General features: G+C 34.2%; 1 protein-coding gene across 12 annotated transcripts in view; it reads left to right on the top strand.

Moving 5' to 3' along the window:
- Positions 1-21,561, top strand: part of DPP10 (dipeptidyl peptidase like 10) — a 1,402,014-nt gene that overhangs the window by 1,035,160 nt on the left and 345,293 nt on the right. For all 12 annotated transcript variants that reach the window (XM_025405135.1, XM_025405131.1, XM_025405141.1 and 9 more), the window contains one exon: positions 13,868-13,962. In XM_025405135.1, the coding sequence (XP_025260920.1) occupies positions 13,868-13,962 (95 nt within the window). The remainder of the gene's footprint in view (positions 1-13,867; positions 13,963-21,561) is intronic.

Here is a 21,561-nt window from a genome sequence, read left to right as displayed (position 1 = left end):
CGGTCTACGACCAATGAATGCAAGGAACCTCCTACCGAGAACCCTGGAAAATATTGTCTTGCTTTTTTATGTTGTCTTTAAAGTGAGAGGCTGTAGGGATTACATATGCTGTAGTCATTTTTTGATCATGAAGAGAAAGCTTGTCGGAATGGAGCCATCTGAAAGAAAACTATGGTAAGATATTATTCATGCCCCTGATGACAACACTGAAGTATCTGTATCAAGTCATGCATGTCTGCACGAAGCCCTACATGCAGTCAACCAGTTTGGGAGGTAATCTCATTCAGGCAGGAGTTTCTGATACTTCCAAAAGAAGTAAATAGTCTTTGCTTTTCTCCCACCTCCTCCCTAAAGTAGAAAATGGTAACAATGACTTATCTATCAATTCTTAGCTGGTCATCCTTCTTCTGAAAACATTAACTTGTATATCGTGGCATGTTCCTGTAGTCCCAGCTACTCGGGAGGCTGAGGCAGGAGAATCGCTTGAACCCAGTAGGCAGAAGTTGCAGTGAGCTGAGATTGCGCCACTGTACTCCAGCCTGGGCAACAGAGCAAGACTCCATCTCAAAAACAAACAAACAAACAAACAGACATTAACTTGTATAATAGCTGTTTACAGTTAGGTAAGTTACATCCTAGGCATAAGAACAAATATGATTAAGTCCATTGTACAATTTTAGGCTCATCAGCATTTTTTCTTAATCATCTGAATTTTTCTCATAAACTTTAACACTGTTTCAAAAAAAAAATCTTAAAGCCTACATATGCTTGAGAAGTTATTTTATCCAAACAAAAACGACAACCTATTGGCCAAAGTTTTTGCCTTATTTCCACTTGCTATTGTCTTAGAACTAGCTAGTGTTTTGGTATTAGTAACCATCCTATAACTATTTCTTTGTAAGTATTTTCATATATTTTATATTCCTGCCCTTCATTCATGTTGTTAAGCATGTGAATTTTAATTATTCCTTCTGTCACTTCTTTCAATGTTGTTTCTGTTTAAATGAATGCAATACTACCAATTTATTCAACTAAATCAATTTTCTATTTAATTAAGTCTTACTTTATGGTTTAATTATATACTTGGATTACAGTGATCAATTCTTCTCTCTAGAGATTTAATTGAAATATGCAGAAATTGATAAGGTATGCCATTATGCATTTGAAGAGTCACAGCATCTGTTGTTTAGATGTATGAATTAGTTTTCCAGACATCAAAATTCTTCAATACGACTCTATGCAATTATGTTCAGAACTATAGCATGTATTATATATTTCAGTTATGATATTTCAATTTAGTTTTCTTTCTATAATGTCAGTCAAGTGTTGAGCTTTTGAAATAGCCAATGGTGAAATTTTAGTGACAGAGTATATTGCCTAATCTATAATTTTAAGGAATAAAGTCTGATCTAAACATTGATATGTAAATGATTGCAACTGTGTTTTATAAGGGAGCACATTAAAATTGTCAGTTTCCCTTGACATGTTTGCATTACACAAATTTTCCACAGTGAATATACATTACTTTAAAATCAGAAAATGTAAAAAATTATTGTCTTTGACCCATATGTCTTTTTCTTCTATCACCTTTTGTATGCTGATATTAACCATGACTAGAGAAATATTTTTATAAGGGTGAGAAAACTTGCTTAAGTTTTACTGGCACTAGTAACATATCCATCTGTCCATTCGACTGAAATACTAGTGGGAAGACATTGAATCTTGAAAGACACAGCTTTATCAAAGATGTTGGAGAGTAAACATGTTTGTCAATTGGACAATATCAATAGTCAATGGAAATTAACTAAAGTTCCTGGACTGACCGTGAAAGATTTGAGCAAGATAATAAAATAGCTAAGTGACGGATGGTTAGGCTATGCTGATAGATATTTACATATAGGACTTCAGAGTTTTAAATGACAGTCAATGTTGCAGGATCGAAGCACAAATTAGATAAGTAGAGTTCATTCTGAGTTTCTAATTTACAAATTTGATGAAGGATTATTTGATTTATGACTAAGTTAATGAAACATAACTCTGCAATTTGGGGTCATTTTACTAGTGGCATGGAAATTAAAATTAAAATCTTAAGAGAAAGCAGGGAGATGTTTCGAGTGGAGGGAGGATATCTTTTAAGTGAATAACTGTGAGGGGTCTAAGACTTCACCCTACTTGTAAATTAACAAGTTAGCCTGCCAAAGTATGTGCGACTATATAAAAATGAGGCATTTGGGTCAGAGACAAAAAGAGTTTATTATTCACAGCAACAGTCAAATCATTATAGGCCAATGAGGTGTTATAGTGAAGTGTATTATTGGAGTGGAACCCCAAAATACAAAAATTGTCATCTTGCATAGGATTGCTGGTGACCTCCCTTTCTCCTAAAGCACAATGAAAGACTAAAATCAGCTCGGTTTAATCTTTTCAGAATGGGGAAAAAAATGGTGTCAATATAGTAGCTGACACAAACTAAATAGAGGGAGATGGAAGTAATTGAAATATTTGCCTAGCCTCTTTTATCCTCCATATTTTGCAGTTTAGATGTTACTTTAAAATAAGCTCTATTTTCTGCATGTATCACTGCAGTGTAGACTTCTAGACCTTTGAGATCATAAAAACACACCAATCTTTATATTTACTTTATATGAGCTGCTGAAGTGAAAGAGAAGCATGAATCTGCTTACATCTTTCCTTTGCCTGATGATTTAAATAGACTGGACCATTCAACAAGATTGTTGAGTGTATGAGTATGAAGTCAAGAAACTTTTGGTAAGAGTTTTAACTGAAGAAAGTTAAGAATCAGTTAAAGCTGGTGGTTATGCTACTATTATGCAAACAACCCTTCTGGTGGGAAAAGATATTTAAAATTCTAGAGAGAGATTTTATTTTCCTCTTATGCGATCTTTTTGCAAATAATCCAAAGAATGAAATGATCGTGTGAAAATTGCTGCTATTCACATTTTAGCTACAAATCAGAAAAACATTATTTAGTTGAGTGGCTATCAACTGCTCCATTATCTAGCCTGAAAAAGGCTCTTTATCACAGGAAGTAGCATTCATAGGATTGGCACTTCCACGTGTATTAATAATGGTTACTTACAATTATGGTGACTTTTAAATAAAAATGATGTTTATTCTGGTTACTTTTTATGTAAGTACTTTTATTTTGGATATCTAACTTTATCTTATTTACCAGGGATTTGATTCATGTTTTTAAAAATATGTATTTCTCATGCCATGTTGTAAAACAAACAAACAACAACAACAACAAAAAAAATACCTTTTAAAGTATATAGCTCTTTTGGAAATCCAGAAGAACTATCTTTTAGTTACATTGCAATGATCAGTGATTAACATTTATAAATATAGTAAGTAAAAAATATGTTCTTTGAATGAGGCAAACAATTAATAGGTTAACATAGATTCCAGCAAACTTTTTATTTAAAGAACCAGAGGGTAAATATTTTAGGCTTTGTGGGCCATATTTTCTCTGTTGCAACTACTCAACTATGCCGTTGTAGTGCATAAGCAGCCATGAACAATAAATAGATGTAGCTGTGTTCTTTACAGAAACAGGCTTTGAAGAGCCAGACTGACACAATGCTATAGTTTATGGACCCCTGATCTAGTATACTGTAAACCAAAAATAAAACCGTAAGTCCCGCAACAGACCAAACAGACTGCCTCTTGACCAAGGGGACCCCAGAGAAACCTGAAAACCTGAATTCCTGACCATGATGGGAAGGGATGTTGAACACTTTTCATTGTGTCTCCTTCCTTTTGGAATTTAAGCACAACTGACCAGCGTTCAGGTTAAAATAGAGATCATAAGACTAACAAAACAGTCTCTTTGTGGCTAAATAAAAACAAGACAAAAGGTCATGCAAGGCAAAGGTTAAGTCACATCCTACAAACCACAAAATTTTATAAAACTGGTGCTTTTTTTTTTTAAATTAACCTGGTACAATTTGGCTTAATTTCTAACTTAATTCTGGCATGGTGTCACAGGACAGAGAGCAGACCCTAAAGGAAACAAAAATATTTTACCCCCAAATATATTTTTTGATATATTTTGAAACGGCCCCACAAAGCCATCTTTTGTAGGGAAAATTTGGATCTGCAGACAATCTCCATTAATGCAGCCAGACCTTCCCTTCCCAAGCCTTTCCCAGATCTAGGGGAGATGAACTGATAATCTGACAACTTTAATGTCTGAAAAGAGACATTTACCATCTATTCTCTCTGAAGACTGCTGGCTATGAGGCTTCATCTGCATAACAAAGCCTTGACCTTCACAACCCCCTTTAATCTTGAGTCAAGCATTTGTTTCTTCTGACTTCAAATATTTAGACAAAGTTTAATTCTTGCAACCAATTACCAATCAGAAAGTCTTTGACTCCATTGATGACATGTAAACCTTCCCCACCTCAAGATATCCCACCTCTTATACTGAACCCGTGTAAACCTTCCCTGTATTTATTTATGGTTTTATTAGCCTGTTCTCATGGTGCTATGAAGAAATACCTGAGATTGGGTAATTTATAAAGGAAAGAGGTTTAATTGACTCACAGTTCTGCATGGCTAAGGAGGCCTCAGGAAACTTACAATCGTGGCGGAAGGTACTTCTTCAAAGGGCAACAGGAGAGAGAATGAGTGCCAGCAGGAGAAATGCCAGATGTTTGTAAAACCATCAGACCTTGTGAGAACTCACTCGTTATCAGGAGAACAGCATGGGGGAAACCATCCCCATGATTCAATTACCTCCTACCGGGTCCCTCCCATGACACATGGGGATTATGGAGATTACAATTCAAGATGAGATTTGGGTGGGGGCACAGCTAAACCATATTAATGGTTTTACCTACAATTCCTATCTCCCTACAATGAATAAAACCAAACTGTAACCCAACTCCCTTGAGCATATTTCTCAGTACTTCTTGAGAATGTTCCCTGGGCCATGGTCACTCATATTGGCTCAGAATAAACCTCTTTAAAATGTTTCACAAAGTTTATTTCTTCTGTTAACAATGCTAAGTTTAAATTTATATATATGTAAATGTATTTAAAATTATTTAAATGTAATGCTGTAATATTATGAAAGTAGGTTATGAAAGTTGAGATTTGCAAAATAATATTAAAAACTATTCTGACACTTACTAAAACGCTAAGGAAGAACTTATTCAAAGTGAATGCAATAGGGCTGGGCGTGGTGGCTCATGCCCGTATTCCCAGCAGTTTGGGAGGCCAAGATGGTGGATCATTTAAGGTCAGGAGTTTGAGACAAGCCTGGCCAACATGGTGAAACCCCATCTCTGCTAGAAATACAAAAACTAGCTATGTGTGGTGACTCACACCTGTAGTCTCAGCTATTCCAGAGGCTGAGGCAGCAGGATCACTTGAACCTGGGAAGTGAGCCGAGATCCCACCACTGAACTCCAGCCTACAGCCTGGGCAACAGAGTGAAACTCTGTTTCAAGAAAAAAAAAGAAAAGAAAAAAACAAAAAAACCCATACCAAACCCAACAAAAGAACTATTGCAATATAGAAAAGAGACTTAACTGCAACCAGAGCAAACACTGCTTGCTAGAGGTACTTAGAGCCAATGAGCAGAATAAAGCAGTCGATACCTGGAAAACTAACAGGAGGTATCCAGGGCAGGGGGAGTCTTGTTAAACTGGTATAAGAGTTAAAGAAAGAGGAAAGAAACACGAAACACAGCTGACAGTTAAAGAGGTTTTCTTTAGTTAAAACCTGAGAGGCGCTCCTGGCCGATGGGTCAGGACCCCTTTCTCTTACAGACGATGAGTATATATTGGTTTTACGGTGAGGGGCTTATCAGAAGCTTGGAATGTTTATGTGTGTGGATAATTTGATGGCAGGTTGGAATGTCTCTGGGAGCGGAAGAGGTTATCTTAGGGCAGACATCGTTCCAGCCTGGAGAGGGGTTATCTCGGGGCTGGCATCTTCCCAGCAGGAGGGGGTTATCTAGGGACTAGCATATCCGTGGTCTGGGAGGAGTTTGGAATGTTTCTGGTTGGAGATGTTATTTGCGGTTTATGGTCATGCTGACCTTAGCCATTAGGCTGATGCCCTTTGGATTTAGGTCGCTTTTATTAAGTTGAACTTTAGAATGAAGGGCATGTCCAAGATGGCAGTGCTCCTGCTCTGTCAACTGGATTAACACAATTTTTGCTAAAGGCAAGCCATAGACTTAAATTTCAAGGGTGGGGGTAGAGGAATTTGATCAAGTGTCAAGGGCAGGAGGATTCTCACTAAACTGACCCAGCAGGATTCTTGTTAAAGGCCGGCCAAGGTCAAGGACTGGTTGTGAAGTGGATGGAGGAGGTTGAACAAATTTTAATCAAGGCAGACATCTTCGTCAGGAGTGCTAAATGTATTTCTAAATAACGTCTCAACAGCAATAAATAAGTAAATAAGTGCATATATATATTTGATAAATGTAGTCAAAAACTTAGAGGAAACAAAAATATTTGCTGTGATCATTCTACTGGATGGGGCTATAGTAAATATTGTAAAAGCTGCAAACGACTGAATGGTGGCTTGCCAAAAATTCCACCGAAATAACCTATTGAAGATAAAGCATGACTGACTTAATTGTTTAGTTTGGTAAAAAAGATCACTGTTGTCACAGAAAGTGAGCAGCATATGGAAAGAGAAAAGCAAAGAAGAGATGCTTATAAAGTTTTGGGGGTATGTAGTTTGACAGGTGTTTCAATACATGGTCTTGATTAGAGTTGGGCATAATTTGTGATTAAGAGTTTAGGATAGTTGAATTGAGGGATGTGAGTGCTTTGGAGAAGCTCTTAAATAGGAAACAGTCATTTGTTTGTGCTGCATGTTGTTCTGAGGAAGATATATTTAGTGAGCCTTAGATGGTGCAGTCTATTTTTCAAGTAAATGGATTTTTGGAAAGTTCTTGGAAAAAGATGGTTATTTGCAACTTCAGCTTCCTGGCAAGAATTTCCTGAAATATTAAAGTCATATCAATGCAGACAGTTGAATAGCAAATTGTGTTAATGTAAACAGTGAGATATGTTGATGTAGATGGTTTCAGTACTCAAAGGAACAAGAAATAGGTCCCTTCTTGAGTTTATAAAGTAATTGAAAACCCAAAACAAACACATCAAAATGGAATTTAAAAAACTCAGTAAAACGATCGAAAGGAATTATATGATTAAATATTAAATGGCTTAGGAGTTCCGAAGAGAGAGATATTAGGTGAATACTTTAAAGGTGTTGGGTATTTAACCATGCTTTGAAAAAAATTAAAAGTTTGGACAAGATCCAGTGTATTTATTGTGGGCATTGTAAGAAAGTCTGAGTGGGAGTGAAGTTTTACATATGTGGAGAACTGTAAGCAACAGATCATCTAGACTATCTTATAGACTATTGGTAGATAATAAATATATAAATATATGTTAAATTTTATATTGTATGATTAGGAAGCCACAGGTCTTTGTAGGGTGTTTGAGGTAATGGGAAGTATTGTGTCTAATTGATTGGGCTGTGTAATGGTAATACCTAGAGGCATAGAAAACTCTTACAAAACTAACGATAGTCTGGGTGAGTGGTCATAAAGAACAATATTAATATAGGAGATAAAGATACAGGAAAGGTGTAACCAACGGAATGGTATGTATGTAAATGGAATTTGGAGGGCTAGTAGAGCCAAAACTATAAAAAGTTTAATTTTAGTACTGAGTCTTATATGTCTACAAGATACGTGATCTAGTATAGAATTGGAAATATAGAACTGGCATATGGGAAAGATCAGGACTTTAGTTGAATGTTTAAGAATCAATATAGGAAGGTGTGAGTAGTAAAATAGTCACTGAAGAGCTGTGGGAAAAAAAAAAAGAAAAAAGAAAAAAAGAAAAAGGCCTACAGCTGAGTTTGGAAAGATGCCTTTGTTTAGATAGCAATTGAAAGGAAAATTTGAAGAACAAATATCAGGGCAAGGTAGTGGTTCAAAGTCAAGAGAAGAGGATTGCAAAATCCTACTGTTCATCATTGTTACACACTATGAAGTTGAGTTAGGTGGAGATTAAGCATGGGGGAAGAGCATATTGGACTTGGTTATTGCAGGTTGGTGATGATGTTGGAAGTCTGAAATTTCAGGAGAGCAAGAACTGCAGCTGCACTGCAGAAGATATAGAGAATAGCAGAATAGCATGTATGGCTGTTACAGAGAATATGGCTGTTACGGAAACCTCTCAGGCAAAAGGTTTATTGAGGCCTAGTGTGAAAGGGAAAAAACTAGGAACAGAGAAAAACACCAGACAATGTACTTTTTTTCTTTTCTTTTCTTTTCTTTTTTTTTTTTTTTTTTTTTTTTTTGACAGAGTCTCACTCTGTTGCCAGACTGAGGTACAGTGGTGCAGTCTTGGCTCACTGCAACCTCTGCCTCCCAGATTCAAGCGATTCTCCTGCCTCAGCCTCCTGAGTAGCTGGGATTACAGCTGCATGCCACCACGGCTAATTTTTGTATTTTTAGTAGAGATGGGGTTTCACCATGTTGGCCAGGCTTGTCTCGTTCTGCTGACCTTGTGATCCATCTCCCTCAACCTCCCAAAATGCTGGGATTACAGGCATGAGCCATCGTGCCTGGCCATACTTTTTTTTTTTTTTAAGCAGAAATCAAAGATATTTAAGAGCTTAGAGCGCATTGACTTGTTTATAAAACAGAGCTTCTCTTTGCAAAGGAGAAAGTTCATCTCTTCCCAAAAGTCTTGGGAAACAAAGAGTGTACATGGAATGAGATCTCGAAGTAGAAATAAAGGATATTGAAGCCATTTCTAATGGCCTCAGTTTTCTCAGCTAAATATATGGATCCTAGGGCTCTTCAAAATGTGAGAAAAGTTTAACATTGTGAGCAGTGTTTTAGGAGAGTTGAATGAGGAGCCTACTGTGTTTTAATTATGAATAGCTAAATATTCTAGATTTACCATTGATAATAGTTAATTAAAGAATAAAATCTTAACTTGTTAGCTAACAAACCCTTCCTAGATTTATTTGAGCAGTTCCTGTGATAGTAATTTCATTTTTTTTCACGTTTTATTTTTAATTGCCCAGCTTTTTTACTGAGTATAGTTTCTTTTAAAACGTGGACTGCTACAGAATTTTAATTGTGGATATATCAAAATAGTTTTCCATGACAATTATGTTTGGATTAAAATTTCTCAGAGAACTGATTTGCCAAGGTTTTTTCTACTTTTTGAAAACTGTTTCCCTATGTAGAGATAGATGATATGTTTATTGATTGATTTAATTTTGAAAAACTGAAAGTAGGTTATCACATCAAAAGTAAATGCATACTTACATTAGCCGTTAGCAAGACCAACTACTAATATGGGGATTGTATACTGATACACATGGAAGATGAATTTTGTCAGTTTTCAACTTCTCAGAAGGCTCACAGCGTAACCTGTTAAGCAAAGCTGAGTTTATTACCTATAATAGTCAGAAAAGACAACATTTTATGAGTCCGAGTGTCCAGAAGGAGAAGTTTAGGGGGAGATATGAATAGGGTTGGAAATCTGGGTTTGAGTAGATAAGACTGAGCTTTCAATGTAAGGATCTGGTTTGGTTAGGTGCACTTCAAGATGTAATAGTTTAGGATTGGTAGACACAGAAAGGCAGGAATCTTGAAGTGAGTTGTTTGGTAGTTGAGCAATTTACCCAGTTTTAGGAGTTTAATGTTTCTAGAAACTAATTTTCAGCTATTTTCTGAAAAAAAAAAAAAAGTTTTTTGTTCTGATTTACACCGTTAAGTTCGTGAACAAGAACTTCCTAGAACAAATAGTAAAATGATGTGAATGTAGGCTGCCTTTGTTCTTGGTCCTGATAGATAAGGTGGATGCAGAAGTCTTAGTTCTTAATTTCAATACCACATTGAGAACTAAATTAACAATGGCAAATGCTATATTATCTGCTTTGTGTGGAAGGGGTATAAAATATAACGTTCCATTTACCTGAAAGATTTTAAATTAGGATACTATGTTTTTCTTTTTGTATGCCAAATTATGGAAGAAAGAATTGAATCGAATGACAGTAATGATAGTTAGGGATACTGCAGACTGAAAATACGTTCTTGGATCTCAGGGTACATAGGCCAGATAGTGACTCTATTCTGCCATACATTTTCATTAAAAAAAAAAAAAAAAAAAAACTGACTGAGTTGAATGGTGTTCAGAATAATTGGCTCTTAACTGTCAAAGAGCTAAAAAGGAGAAAATATTATTTAATCAAAGTACCTTGTAGATATGCATAATGTCATGTTTTAAGAATACTTCAAGTACACCTACCTTAATCTTCCCATGTTAATGCACTTAAGTCATTGATCTGATTCACTCATATTTTATTACTTAATGTTAAACAAAATATATAGTACAACGTTTAGAAACGTAGTTCCAGAATGAAGGATCACTATTAATCTAGTAGATAACTATTACTCTTAGTAACGGGAGTTTCAAAGCTGGGGGTTTCACTAGTGATTATAAATCAAACTGTAAAGTAGAATAAATATGAAATCCAGAAGACCAGATTATAAAGAACAAAACAAATCCCAAGAAAATTAATAAGGGCAGATATTAGTTTCTTTTAAAATAATTCATGCAAAAATCCTTATTAGTTATTAAGCTAGAGAATTACGTGTGAATTTTTAAAGTTTTCTATTAATGCAGCATTGCAGGTCTAACAGTAAAATTTGCAGGAATGTAGATCTAAAGGTATTTACTAATCTTAATTCTCTGTAGATTTTTCTCAAGGCCAAACAATTATCCAAGAAAATTGACTTTAAATAAATTGATATTAAGTGTAGTCTTTATCTTTTCAAACAAGCTTCACTTCCTTCTACTTTCATTCTAAGGGAAATCATGATTAATTTTATTTCGACCACCCCTAATAACAAACTATCACTCATTTAAGATTTTCTTTCACTATGAGGAACTGTGGGGTCATATATTTCTTCTTCTCTTCTCTTGACCAGGAATCACCATTCATACTAAAAATGCTCTATGACTTTTCTTTCTCTCTGATGCCACAGACCTCATCTCAGTTTAAAATTCTCCAGTGTGCTTGTGTAATCACCCAGTGATTTCTTCCTGTCCACTGCAAAAACCAGTTCACTGAGACCTTGGTATTGCAGTAAAGAAGAGTTTCAGTAACATGAGATTCGCCATGTGGGAGAACTGGAGTTATTACTCAATGAGTTTCCCTGAAGTCTTGGAGGTCAGGGTTTTTCAAGGAAAGTTTGGTGGGCATGGGACTAGGGAGTGGATGCTGCTGATTGGTTGAGGGAGATGCAATTATAAAAGTGTGGAAAACTGTGCACGGAGTCTACCTCTGGATGGGAGGTCACAGGACTGTTGAGTGATGAGTCCAGGTGAGGCCAGTCTGAAAATCATCTCCAAAGACCAATCTGAGGTTCTACAACAGTACTATTATCTATATTATCTATATATAAGGGAGTCACAAATCTTGTAAACTTTGGCCACATAACTTTTGAGCGGTAAGGGATTACAGAAACTACAGCTACATTTTAGCAGAATTCAGACCTCTTTCATAATTTCAGTTTTGTTTCCTTTCATTAGCATTACAAGGGTGGTTTCAATCCCTGAACAAGGAGGGGATGAGGTTTAGGAAGTGACTATTATGATTCTTGTTTCAAGGTTAAACTATAAACTAAATTTCACCCATGGTTAGCTTGGTCAATGCCCAAGAATGAGTGAAGACAGCCAGCCTATGAGCCTAAAAGCAAGACGGAGCCAATCATGTTAGATTTCTTTCATTATCACAATCTTTGCAAAGATGTTTTTGCCTGCCTGTTGGGAGAAAAACTACTTGTCGAGTGTTTTGTTTTGTTTTGCTATATTTATCTCCATGAAGCAATGGAAAATGGAAATTTTTCTCTTAATTTATTGAGAAAATATTGTAAGGATGATTTTGTTAGGGCATGCTATTTGGCTTCTGCTAATCCACGATGATATGCTCATCACAATCAAGAAGTGGGTCAGAGATGAGAATATTTTTAAAAATTCAAAGAGGGAATAGATGTTAGAACTCAAAGTTGAGGTTGGACTATTGATTTGAGCAAGCATTAATTGTGAGTAGGAGGACAGGAGAGCAAATCAACTGGCAAGACCAAATGAGCATTACAGATGATTGGTGTTGCTGTTGAGACATGATCATAAATATGGATGGGAAGGAAAGGGAAGACAGGAAAATAATATAAATCAAAATAAATATTTATAGTTTATGTAAATCTGTTATTTGTTCTGCATCAATAGAAAGGAAAACAGGTAAAGTTAAGGATTAAAAAAAAAAGAACTCAACTCCTTTTTAACTGATAACAGAAGTTCAGAAGGTGATACAAGGCCTTAATTTAAAGATCATATAGAACTATCAGTCCATACAGCCAGCCTCAGGGAGTAACTGGGAAATCCCTTCTTTATCTCCTTACTTTCCTCCTTGCTAAAAAGGCCATTTGTCTTTCCCTGTTTCCCAGGCCACAATTCCAACATGTCACTGTTCCCATGTGATTAAGGTTAAGAAGAACTACTGGCCCTCTGTGTTATTCTTGGCTCTAATAGGAGAGTCATATTGGACTATGTCTTTTGAGTTAGACACTGAAGAAAACAAACTTCAGTTTTGCTAGTATTGCTTGCTTCTTGTCATATAAACTGTAGACGTAACTATTAATAATATTTAAATAATGAGAGAAGGACTCAGAAAATCTCGTTCTGCCAAAATGTCAGACACTTTTTTGTGTGTTTTTGCTGATAATCTTTGTAACTCATCATTTAGTACTTGTTTTATAAGTTTGCAAGTGACGACATTCAGTTTCTGAGATATTGTAACTTACACACATTCATTTAAGTAGTGAATCTCATCTCCATTAATATCACCTTTCTTCCAAGAATGAGCAGGAGATTAGGGATGTGTATGCAACACCATGGAAAAGGCTAGAATTGGGTAAAACTGGGTACAAAGATTGTCATTTAAAAAGAGAACATATTCAAAAATACTTTAATGTGGCTATCTTCTTTTACCTAATTATATATATATGTAATTATGTATAATTACATATATGTATTTATCTCCAGAATATCCTTATATCCTGTCAGTTTTCCCTCAAGTTCGTAATTTCAGACAGAGATATTGTTAAGATGTGTTAATTTTCTGACAAACATGGCTAAACTTACCTCAAAAATATGTGAAAGCACTTATCTGAAAGAAATGCAATTATTTAAAATGAAGACATAATTCTTCTAGAATTGAAAAGGTTGATTCATTGATATAGTGGTAGCCTCAGAGATTTTGAGCTGCAATTGTGAAAGCCAGATAAAATACCACAGAACAAAGTCACAACCCAAAAGAGAATTCAAGAGACTGAATCGGAATTCAGTGTTGGTAGAAGAATCAGATCCATAAATAGGTCTGCATGAGAATGATTCAATCTGAGGAGACTTAGAACTGTATAGAGTTACAGTCAACTGGCAGCACTTTTAAGTTAAAATACTGGATCATCATCAGTAATGGCCCATTTTTTTTCTCACTGTAGAATGTGTAGCAAATTGCCCATATTTTAATTAATTTTCATTTGTTAAACTATGAACCTGAGTGAATCTCATACTAACCCCTTGTTCATTGTACAATAGACCATGTGTTAGGCGGGCTTCCTGATCTTTCAAAAGAATGAATGCCAAGTACAGAAATCTGCTTGTGTTATTGAAGGCTAAAAATGATTATTCTAATGTGTCTGTTTATTTTGCACGTTTTCTCCCCTACAGTTACTATATTACCTAGTCAATGTATTTGTCAATTGTGAATGTCTTTGTTGTTGCAGATACAGATGTGGTGTATAAAAGCGAGAATGGACATGTCATTAAACTGAATATAGAAACAAATGCTACCACATTATTATTGGAAAACACAACTTTTGTAAGTAATGAATAATTAATTACTTTCTGTGTTTCAGTACTGTTTAGAAAGCTCTCTAGATGTACTCTCTATTCTTCAGCTCCAGCATTTGAAAAGCTTTTCAGGTGAAAATTGGGGCTGGAATAGCGTGAGAATCAGTAAATCTATTGATCCAAAATATCCCGTGACTATCTGCTTCATTTTCTCCCCGTTTACTTTTGTTAGTAATTGGAGAAATATTTTCATAAATAGTAATTGCTTAGAAAGAATAATTTTCCCAATATTTTATATATAACATTAGTCATACAAATGCCAAGGTTAAGAAATGGCTAGTCTAGCCTTATTTATTGTTAACTTTCCTTTCTTCTTTACTTTTCATTCTTTCTGACTTCTTTCTAGTTCTGTTGTTTTCTGGATCAGATGGAAAGGCTTTCCAAAGTTGGTCTTCAGCTGAGGTTGATGTGTTCTACTTTTAGAATTTAGGATTCTGTCAGTACCATTTCACTTATTTTGTATCACTGTTTCACCAACATGGTTTAAATTACTGTGTGTATCTATATTGGTCTTAATACACACTTTGCCTTTCTGAAAAATCTAGTACCCTAAGGTTAGGAGACTTAGCTATAATTACCTGTTTGGTAAGTGATAATGAATTACTATTGAAAATGTTGAAAATCTAGCTACTCAACACCAATGAAAAATAGTACACAGTTATTTACTTACTATTTTATTGTAATTAAAGTTTCAATAGACTGCCAATTAGATGAATTCATAAAATACAGACAAAATATATTACAGGCTCTCAGAAAACCTCCACAAAATAAAAAGATAAGCAAAGCCGTTGGCTACTTTTAAAAATGTATTCATACTTGTACACTTAAACATTTAATCTTCATTTTTATTATGGAATGGCCCTATGGAAGAAATGGACTAAGAATGTTCCGTTTAGTATTTTTACATATTAAGGAGAAAAGGACATTACAATCATTAAGTGATTATATATCATTGGGCTAAATGTAACCAGCCAACTAATGTACATTAATAATGAGGTCATCAGTCAGAAGAAAAATAATGACATTTTTGTTTTCAAACGAATTTACAGGGAATCAAAGAATAGCTACTTGGTGTGCAACTCTTTATGGTACTCATGGGATGTCAAGGATACATACAGCAGATTGCCTACTGTCCAAGAATGTGGATTTCCTTTGGGAGATAATACTAACCCTTATGGAGAATTTTAATAAACAGTATAGAGCAGTATTTACTATTTCTTCAGTGGACGGTCCTCAGGGATACTAGAAAAAAGCCTAGAGAATCACTGAGAAATACTGTCAATAGTGGGAAATTAGCCATTAGTAAGAAGATAGGAAAGGAGACAGAATTCCAGAATCGATGATGATGAGAAGGTATGATAATAATATACAGATTAAAGTCAGAATGAATGGATTTTTAATAAAATTAGTTTGGGGAACAAAAATGGAATGCATTTTAATTTTTGCTTTTTTTTTTTTCATAAAGTAACATAATGTTATGGAGATTCTAGGCCCTCAGTAGCCAAGCATTCAGGTTAGATATACTCAGTATATGAATTATTCTATTATATGACTGTGCCTTATTAAATACTCATTCATGCAAGTCAATGAGGTTTTCCCCCATCACTAATTACGTTTTTGTTTTCCATTTATTCATTACTTTTTTATTTTCCATGATACATCAAAAAAGAAACCAAAACAAACAAAACTTTTAGATTCTTATTCCATTATCTCAATGCTTTTGTTGGTACTACACAGCATCACCATCTCATATCATCGTGGTTTTACTCCATGTGCTAATTAACGCTGTTTTATCTTTGTGCTTTTGTGTTATATCTTTTTAAATCCTTTTGAGGTCTCTTTCTATTCTCCTCTATGTTGGCCATGACTCTTAATTACCACAGGGTCATATTTAGTAAATATTCTAATTTACTTATCTTCTAAGATTCATAGGCTCCGTAAGGACGTTTATGTCACAGCACAGATAATTAAGCAATTTATAAGTCCTGGAGGTATCTAAATTTAATGTGGGGGGAGGGGTTAGGGGAGTGGAAGGTGGCATCAGTTTGCAACCAGTTACCCAAAACTGAGAACAAAAATAGGAATTGCCATAATTCCAGATGATTTCAAAGGAGCTTGTTTAATCATTTTCTCCTAACTTCAAGATGGCATTATTTAATACACGTATGTTTTTAAGATTAACATTAGGCTAAAACCTGGATTTAATTTCTCTTCCAGGAAACTCTGTTGAAAAATATATTTTATTGAAACAAGTATTGCTGGTTTTTCTGTGAGCAATTATCAATATTTTAATTATAATAATAATTAATTGGATCAGATCAGTATAAAAAGCTTTGAAATGAAAGCATGACAAGTCGTTTGAGAAAATAAATATACTATTGATAAAAATGTCCTAAGAGAATGGCCTGTTCTATAGTAAGACATACTATGCTAAAATATGACTACAAATATATTTTTAAAATTAAGTAAATTTAACATCATATTATCACTTTTCAGCTTAAACACATTTTAAATATGATTACTGTGTACTTTTGGGTAGCAGACTCTATGATTAAAATAAATATTGGGCATAGTTGCCAAAATAAAAAATACTTTTTAAAAAATGAAATAATTGTGTTAAGGCATTCTTTTGGTTTGAAGGTAGGTGGATTTCTAATGAAAGGAGGAAATTAAGGGGCATATAACTTTTGAATTAGAGGATGGGAAGTAAGTGATTTAGCCTCAAAACTGCTCTTTATAATTATTGTTTGGAAATGTTATCTCTTAAAGCCAGAACTAGTTCAAACAAAAGCTCATCCACAATGACAAAATGAGGAAAATGTTTCCTAACTATTAGCTGTACTGTTTCCACTGTCAATAATTTGAATATCACCATGGTCATGGCTGAACATACCAGCAGCCGTAAATTGTTTTATCAAATCACTTTTTGAAATTATAAGGGGGTTGTAAACATAAGTCAAAGTCCCATGTACTTAAGTATAGTTAAGATTTTAAACATATGTATCTTTTTTGTTTTTTTAAGATACAAACTCTTGCTTTCTTGCCCAGGCTGGAATGCAGTGGTGCAATCATAACTTACTGTAGCCTTTAAACTCCTGGGCTCAGGTGAACCTCCTGCCTCAGCCTCCTGAGTAGCTAGGACCACAGGTGTGTGCCACGAGGCTCGGCTAATTTTTTAAAATATATATTTTTTTTTAAGAGATAGGGTCTCACTATATTGCCCAGGTTCATCTTGAACTACTATCCTCAAGTGATCCTCCTCTGATGGCCTCACAAAGCACTGGGTTTATAAGCGTGGGTCACAGAGCGTGACCTCCTAAAATATATATCTTATGCATTAATATGAAAAGCAATAATTGAGAGATAAGAGTCTCATCTGAAATCTTTGAAACTCTGTAAGTCTATTTAAATACATTCTACTAAAAATAGCCATAACACAGGAAGGAAATTCATATATGGAAGCAGAATGATTCCAAGAAAAATGTTAGTTACATATTCATTGGTCTAACCATTTACATATATCTAGGCCATTACAAAATAGTAGGTTTGGGAAGAACCAAGGAAGATTCATTGATTTATAATGCAAACAGACAGCATCAGCTGGTTTGGATGTCATCCTAGTGTTTTTGGTTTTGTTTCTTGGTTGTTTTATTTGTTGCGCTGCTGGGTATATGGAGGTGATAGATCCAACTGTGTACCACTGTGAAATCAAGGAACTTATTATTTGATTTGTGTTTGAGGAAATAGGTGCCTTATTAAACAGTAACAACAAAAAAGATAAACACAGTAGCACAGATAAATAATTACTTAACAAAGGCATCAAAAATTTTATCTCATAAAATTTGAGATGAGGAAATATTATCAGAAAATTTGATTGGCCATGTGGCCTCACATAATGGCCAATAGTAATGGAAAATTTGATAATTATTAGTAAGATTTGGTCTACTCAGTGTCTGTTGGAATCCCAGTAGTGATAAACATCAGTAGTGTAACTAATACTGGTTAATCTGTGAAGCCACGGGAACTGTACATATCAATGTTGTGTTTTGACAGTATTATTTCTTTTTTTCTCTAGACCAGTGTTTCTCCACTGGGGGTGATTTTACTCCCAGGAGACATTTTTGATTGTCCTGAATGGATGTGAGGGGTTTGCTGTGGGAATCTACTGAGTAGAGGTCAGAAATGTGCATCCTACACTTAACACAACCAGAAATGTCAGGAGTGTAGAGTTTGAGAAACCCTGTTCTAGACAGAGATACAAGAAAAACCATGTGATAATTAGATGGCAGTTTTTTGAGGTGGGATCAAAGTAATGACTTTTAAATTGGTAATTTTAAGGGAGATATTAAGCTGTGGCTTTCAGCGTCATTAGTTTCATGTACTTTTCTTCTTTTTAAGAAGAACCCTGCAAAGAAGACCAGCATGCATGAGTAGGATCATTTGACCTTGACTTCCTCTCCTGTGTGTATTGCTGAGTATAAAATAAAAGTGTGACCCAGTTTTCTTACACTTTTTGGATGATATTTCTGATTAAGACTTTTTTGTTCAGATAAGTTAGTGTCACTTATTTGGCCATTGCCAAGTTTTTTTTTACTAGGAAGTAATTGTTCCTTTTTAAGATAGAAGATAAAAACTGATGGCTACTAGGGACTCCAGTCAGCATAATTGCTTTCATTGGTGCATTGTGCTTATGAATAATTGAATCTCATCGTCTTTTGCTTGGGCAGGTCCTTCCCCTCACTATAGCAGTTACCATTTCCTGTTGCTAGATACCTTCATATTTATCTTATTTTTATCATCCTCTATGAAAATATTTAGATACTTATTATATCCACAGTATTTATTTAACGATGATTATTATGTTTATTTACATTATTTAGGTAATTTCCAATTCAGTCATCAAAATAGGATGTAACATTGATGTACATTCAGGGAAATGAATGGAATAATACATGTTTCAGCAAAGATTGGACAGCTTCTATATTTAGGGAAGAAAACATTGAATCTATCATAGATATTTAGGCTTTTCAAAATTTTCTGTAAGTTAGATATATGTGAAAGTGAATTCCAGCATAGCTTTAAAAGTGGTGGTCATTAAAACAGGAAAATTTGAAAGAAAATTTCTGATCCTTACTCAGGAAGTCTACTCATGCACTATTTTAATTAAAAGTGTGAGAAGAAATAGTCTTGTTGCCTCTAAGTGTTTGCAAGTATGACAGGATTACCCTGCAATTTCAAACAGTTATTCATACAGTTCTCCGTAGGATTAAAGGGCTAAAATTGACTACTGCATTATTATTTTTTACCCTAAATTACCATTATGAAGGATCTAGAAATTATATTCAACTAATGTATTCATGAGGACAAAGTATCTCAGATGGTATGACCATTTTATTGTCAATAATGATAGTGTTATTAATAAATCTACATTCATAGCCATTTAATTATTATGTATATTGTTAAATGAGTGAGTCATCCTTATAAACAAAACTATCTAAGTAATATATAAACAAAATTATCTAAGTAATATAAAAATACATAACTAAATTGTTTTCTTCAGATAGGAATAAAATTATGACAAAAATAAATTAGATGACACTTGTTTAATTATATGAGCTAGAACTTGGTTCAATTTTGTCTGATAGACCCTCTTAGATATATGCGATAAAAAGATTACAATTCCAGTGTTGATTTTTTAGAAGATTCTTATTTAGTCTCTTTGGAGCTGGAGGTGTCAGACAGGATGTTGGAAACCAACAGGCAGCTAGATTTGTAACAACTGTTTGCAATCGTTTTGGAATTTGGCTTTCTGAGAGGTCAGCTCTCTGACTTGTATCCAGGACCAGTCAGTCCATTTTGAGGAAGTCAAGGCTCTCGCTTAAATATTTGATGGATATTTCTGCCCTTCATATTCTTTCTGAATAATTTTATATATTGCTGTCTCCCACTCATGGAAAGCCAATTAGAAATTTTAAAAAATATTAGTCAAAGGATACAAAGTGTCAGACAGAAGGAATAATAAGCTTTTGAGAAACACAGCAGGGTGACCAGAGTTAATAATAATGTATTGTGTATTTCAAAATTACTGAGAATAAATTTCAAATGTCTTACTATGAAAAGATGGGTATGTGAGGTGATGAATGTGTTAATTAGCTTGATTTAATCATTTCACATTGTGTATTCATCCATATATAGCAAAACATCACATTTTACCCCATAAATATATACAATTATAATTTATAAATTAAAATTATTAATAAGAAATTTTATAAAATAATAAAACAGTGGTTTTATTAATTTATGATGGAACTTTTATGAAGCAAACAAAATACATTTTCAAGAAACTTTTCAAGCTTTTGGAGTTGATGATAAAAAAATAATTTTTTCCCTCTTTCGATCTTTCAGAATACTTCAGTTTACACAGCTTTGATGATGTAGAACTATGCATTGCCAAAACTGCAGCCCATCCACACTCTACATTATATAATACAGATATTTTAATAGTATGTTGGAAATATATTAAATTAGTATTTTGATTTGCTTGTGAAACATGCATGAGCATTCAAGGAAGTTCAATTTTTGGTAAACATCAAATGACAATGACAGCTCATTATAGAACTAGAAAGCATTTTCCCTGTCTCCTACTTCAGTTTAAATTAAAAAAATAAAATAAAATAAAAAACAATGGAGACCCAGAGAAATAAAGAGACTTGTTAAATATATCTAGTGTAGTCTTGAGACTAGGACAAACATTTCTTGACTCTTAATCCAGTGTTGTTTTTAATATTACTAGCTGAGAATTCCATTCAAAATACCTTTTAAATACATTTAAGAATAAATAACAATCTTTTAGTTTTTTATATATAAAAATAGTCTATGTTTATTTGTGGAATTTTTACTTAAACCTTTTAGGAAAGATGCTTAAATTAAATATATGTATGTTGATATGTATTTATTCATATGTTCACATAATACAGATAGATGATAGATACCTACATATAGATCTATGTATATATGCAAATATTCATCTATCTATATCTATCAATCAATCAGTCTAACAGTCTATCCATTTTACTACCAGATAATCAGGAAGGAAACATCATATAGTGAGTGGAAAAGAGGAAAACTGTAAGTGTGGTTTATATGGCTTTGTTTGCCTTAACTTGTCTGAAGTCATATTTGTTTTTAACATGTTTTAAATATTGTGATGACTATAACCTGTGTCGTCATTGTTTCCATCCATATGTTTTCAATTCTTGTTGAACTACTGCCTCGTGAACAAAGGATAACAACCTTGGCTGCATTACACACACACACACACACACACACCTACCACCAAGCAAGCAGCACCTATTGTTACGAACTACTACTCTACTTCTCTTCTTTCCCCTGATATATCTGGCTGAAATAATCTAGTTTATATTTGAATTTCTTCAGTCTCTTAGAAACTTGTAGAGATTTTTCTGCCTCTCCATCTTTATAATATTTCTGCTTCATTGTTGAAATGACTCATTATGTCTTATTACTTTATTAATTTATTTGCCAACTGTTGTTTGGACCCCAGTTG

The sequence above is a fragment of the Theropithecus gelada genome, chromosome 12, assembly GCF_003255815.1.
Source record: "Theropithecus gelada isolate Dixy chromosome 12, Tgel_1.0, whole genome shotgun sequence".
Lineage (NCBI taxonomy): Eukaryota > Metazoa > Chordata > Mammalia > Primates > Cercopithecidae > Theropithecus > Theropithecus gelada.
The sequence above is the reverse complement of the archived record's forward strand: the minus strand, read 5'-3'. Positions and strand labels throughout refer to the sequence as shown.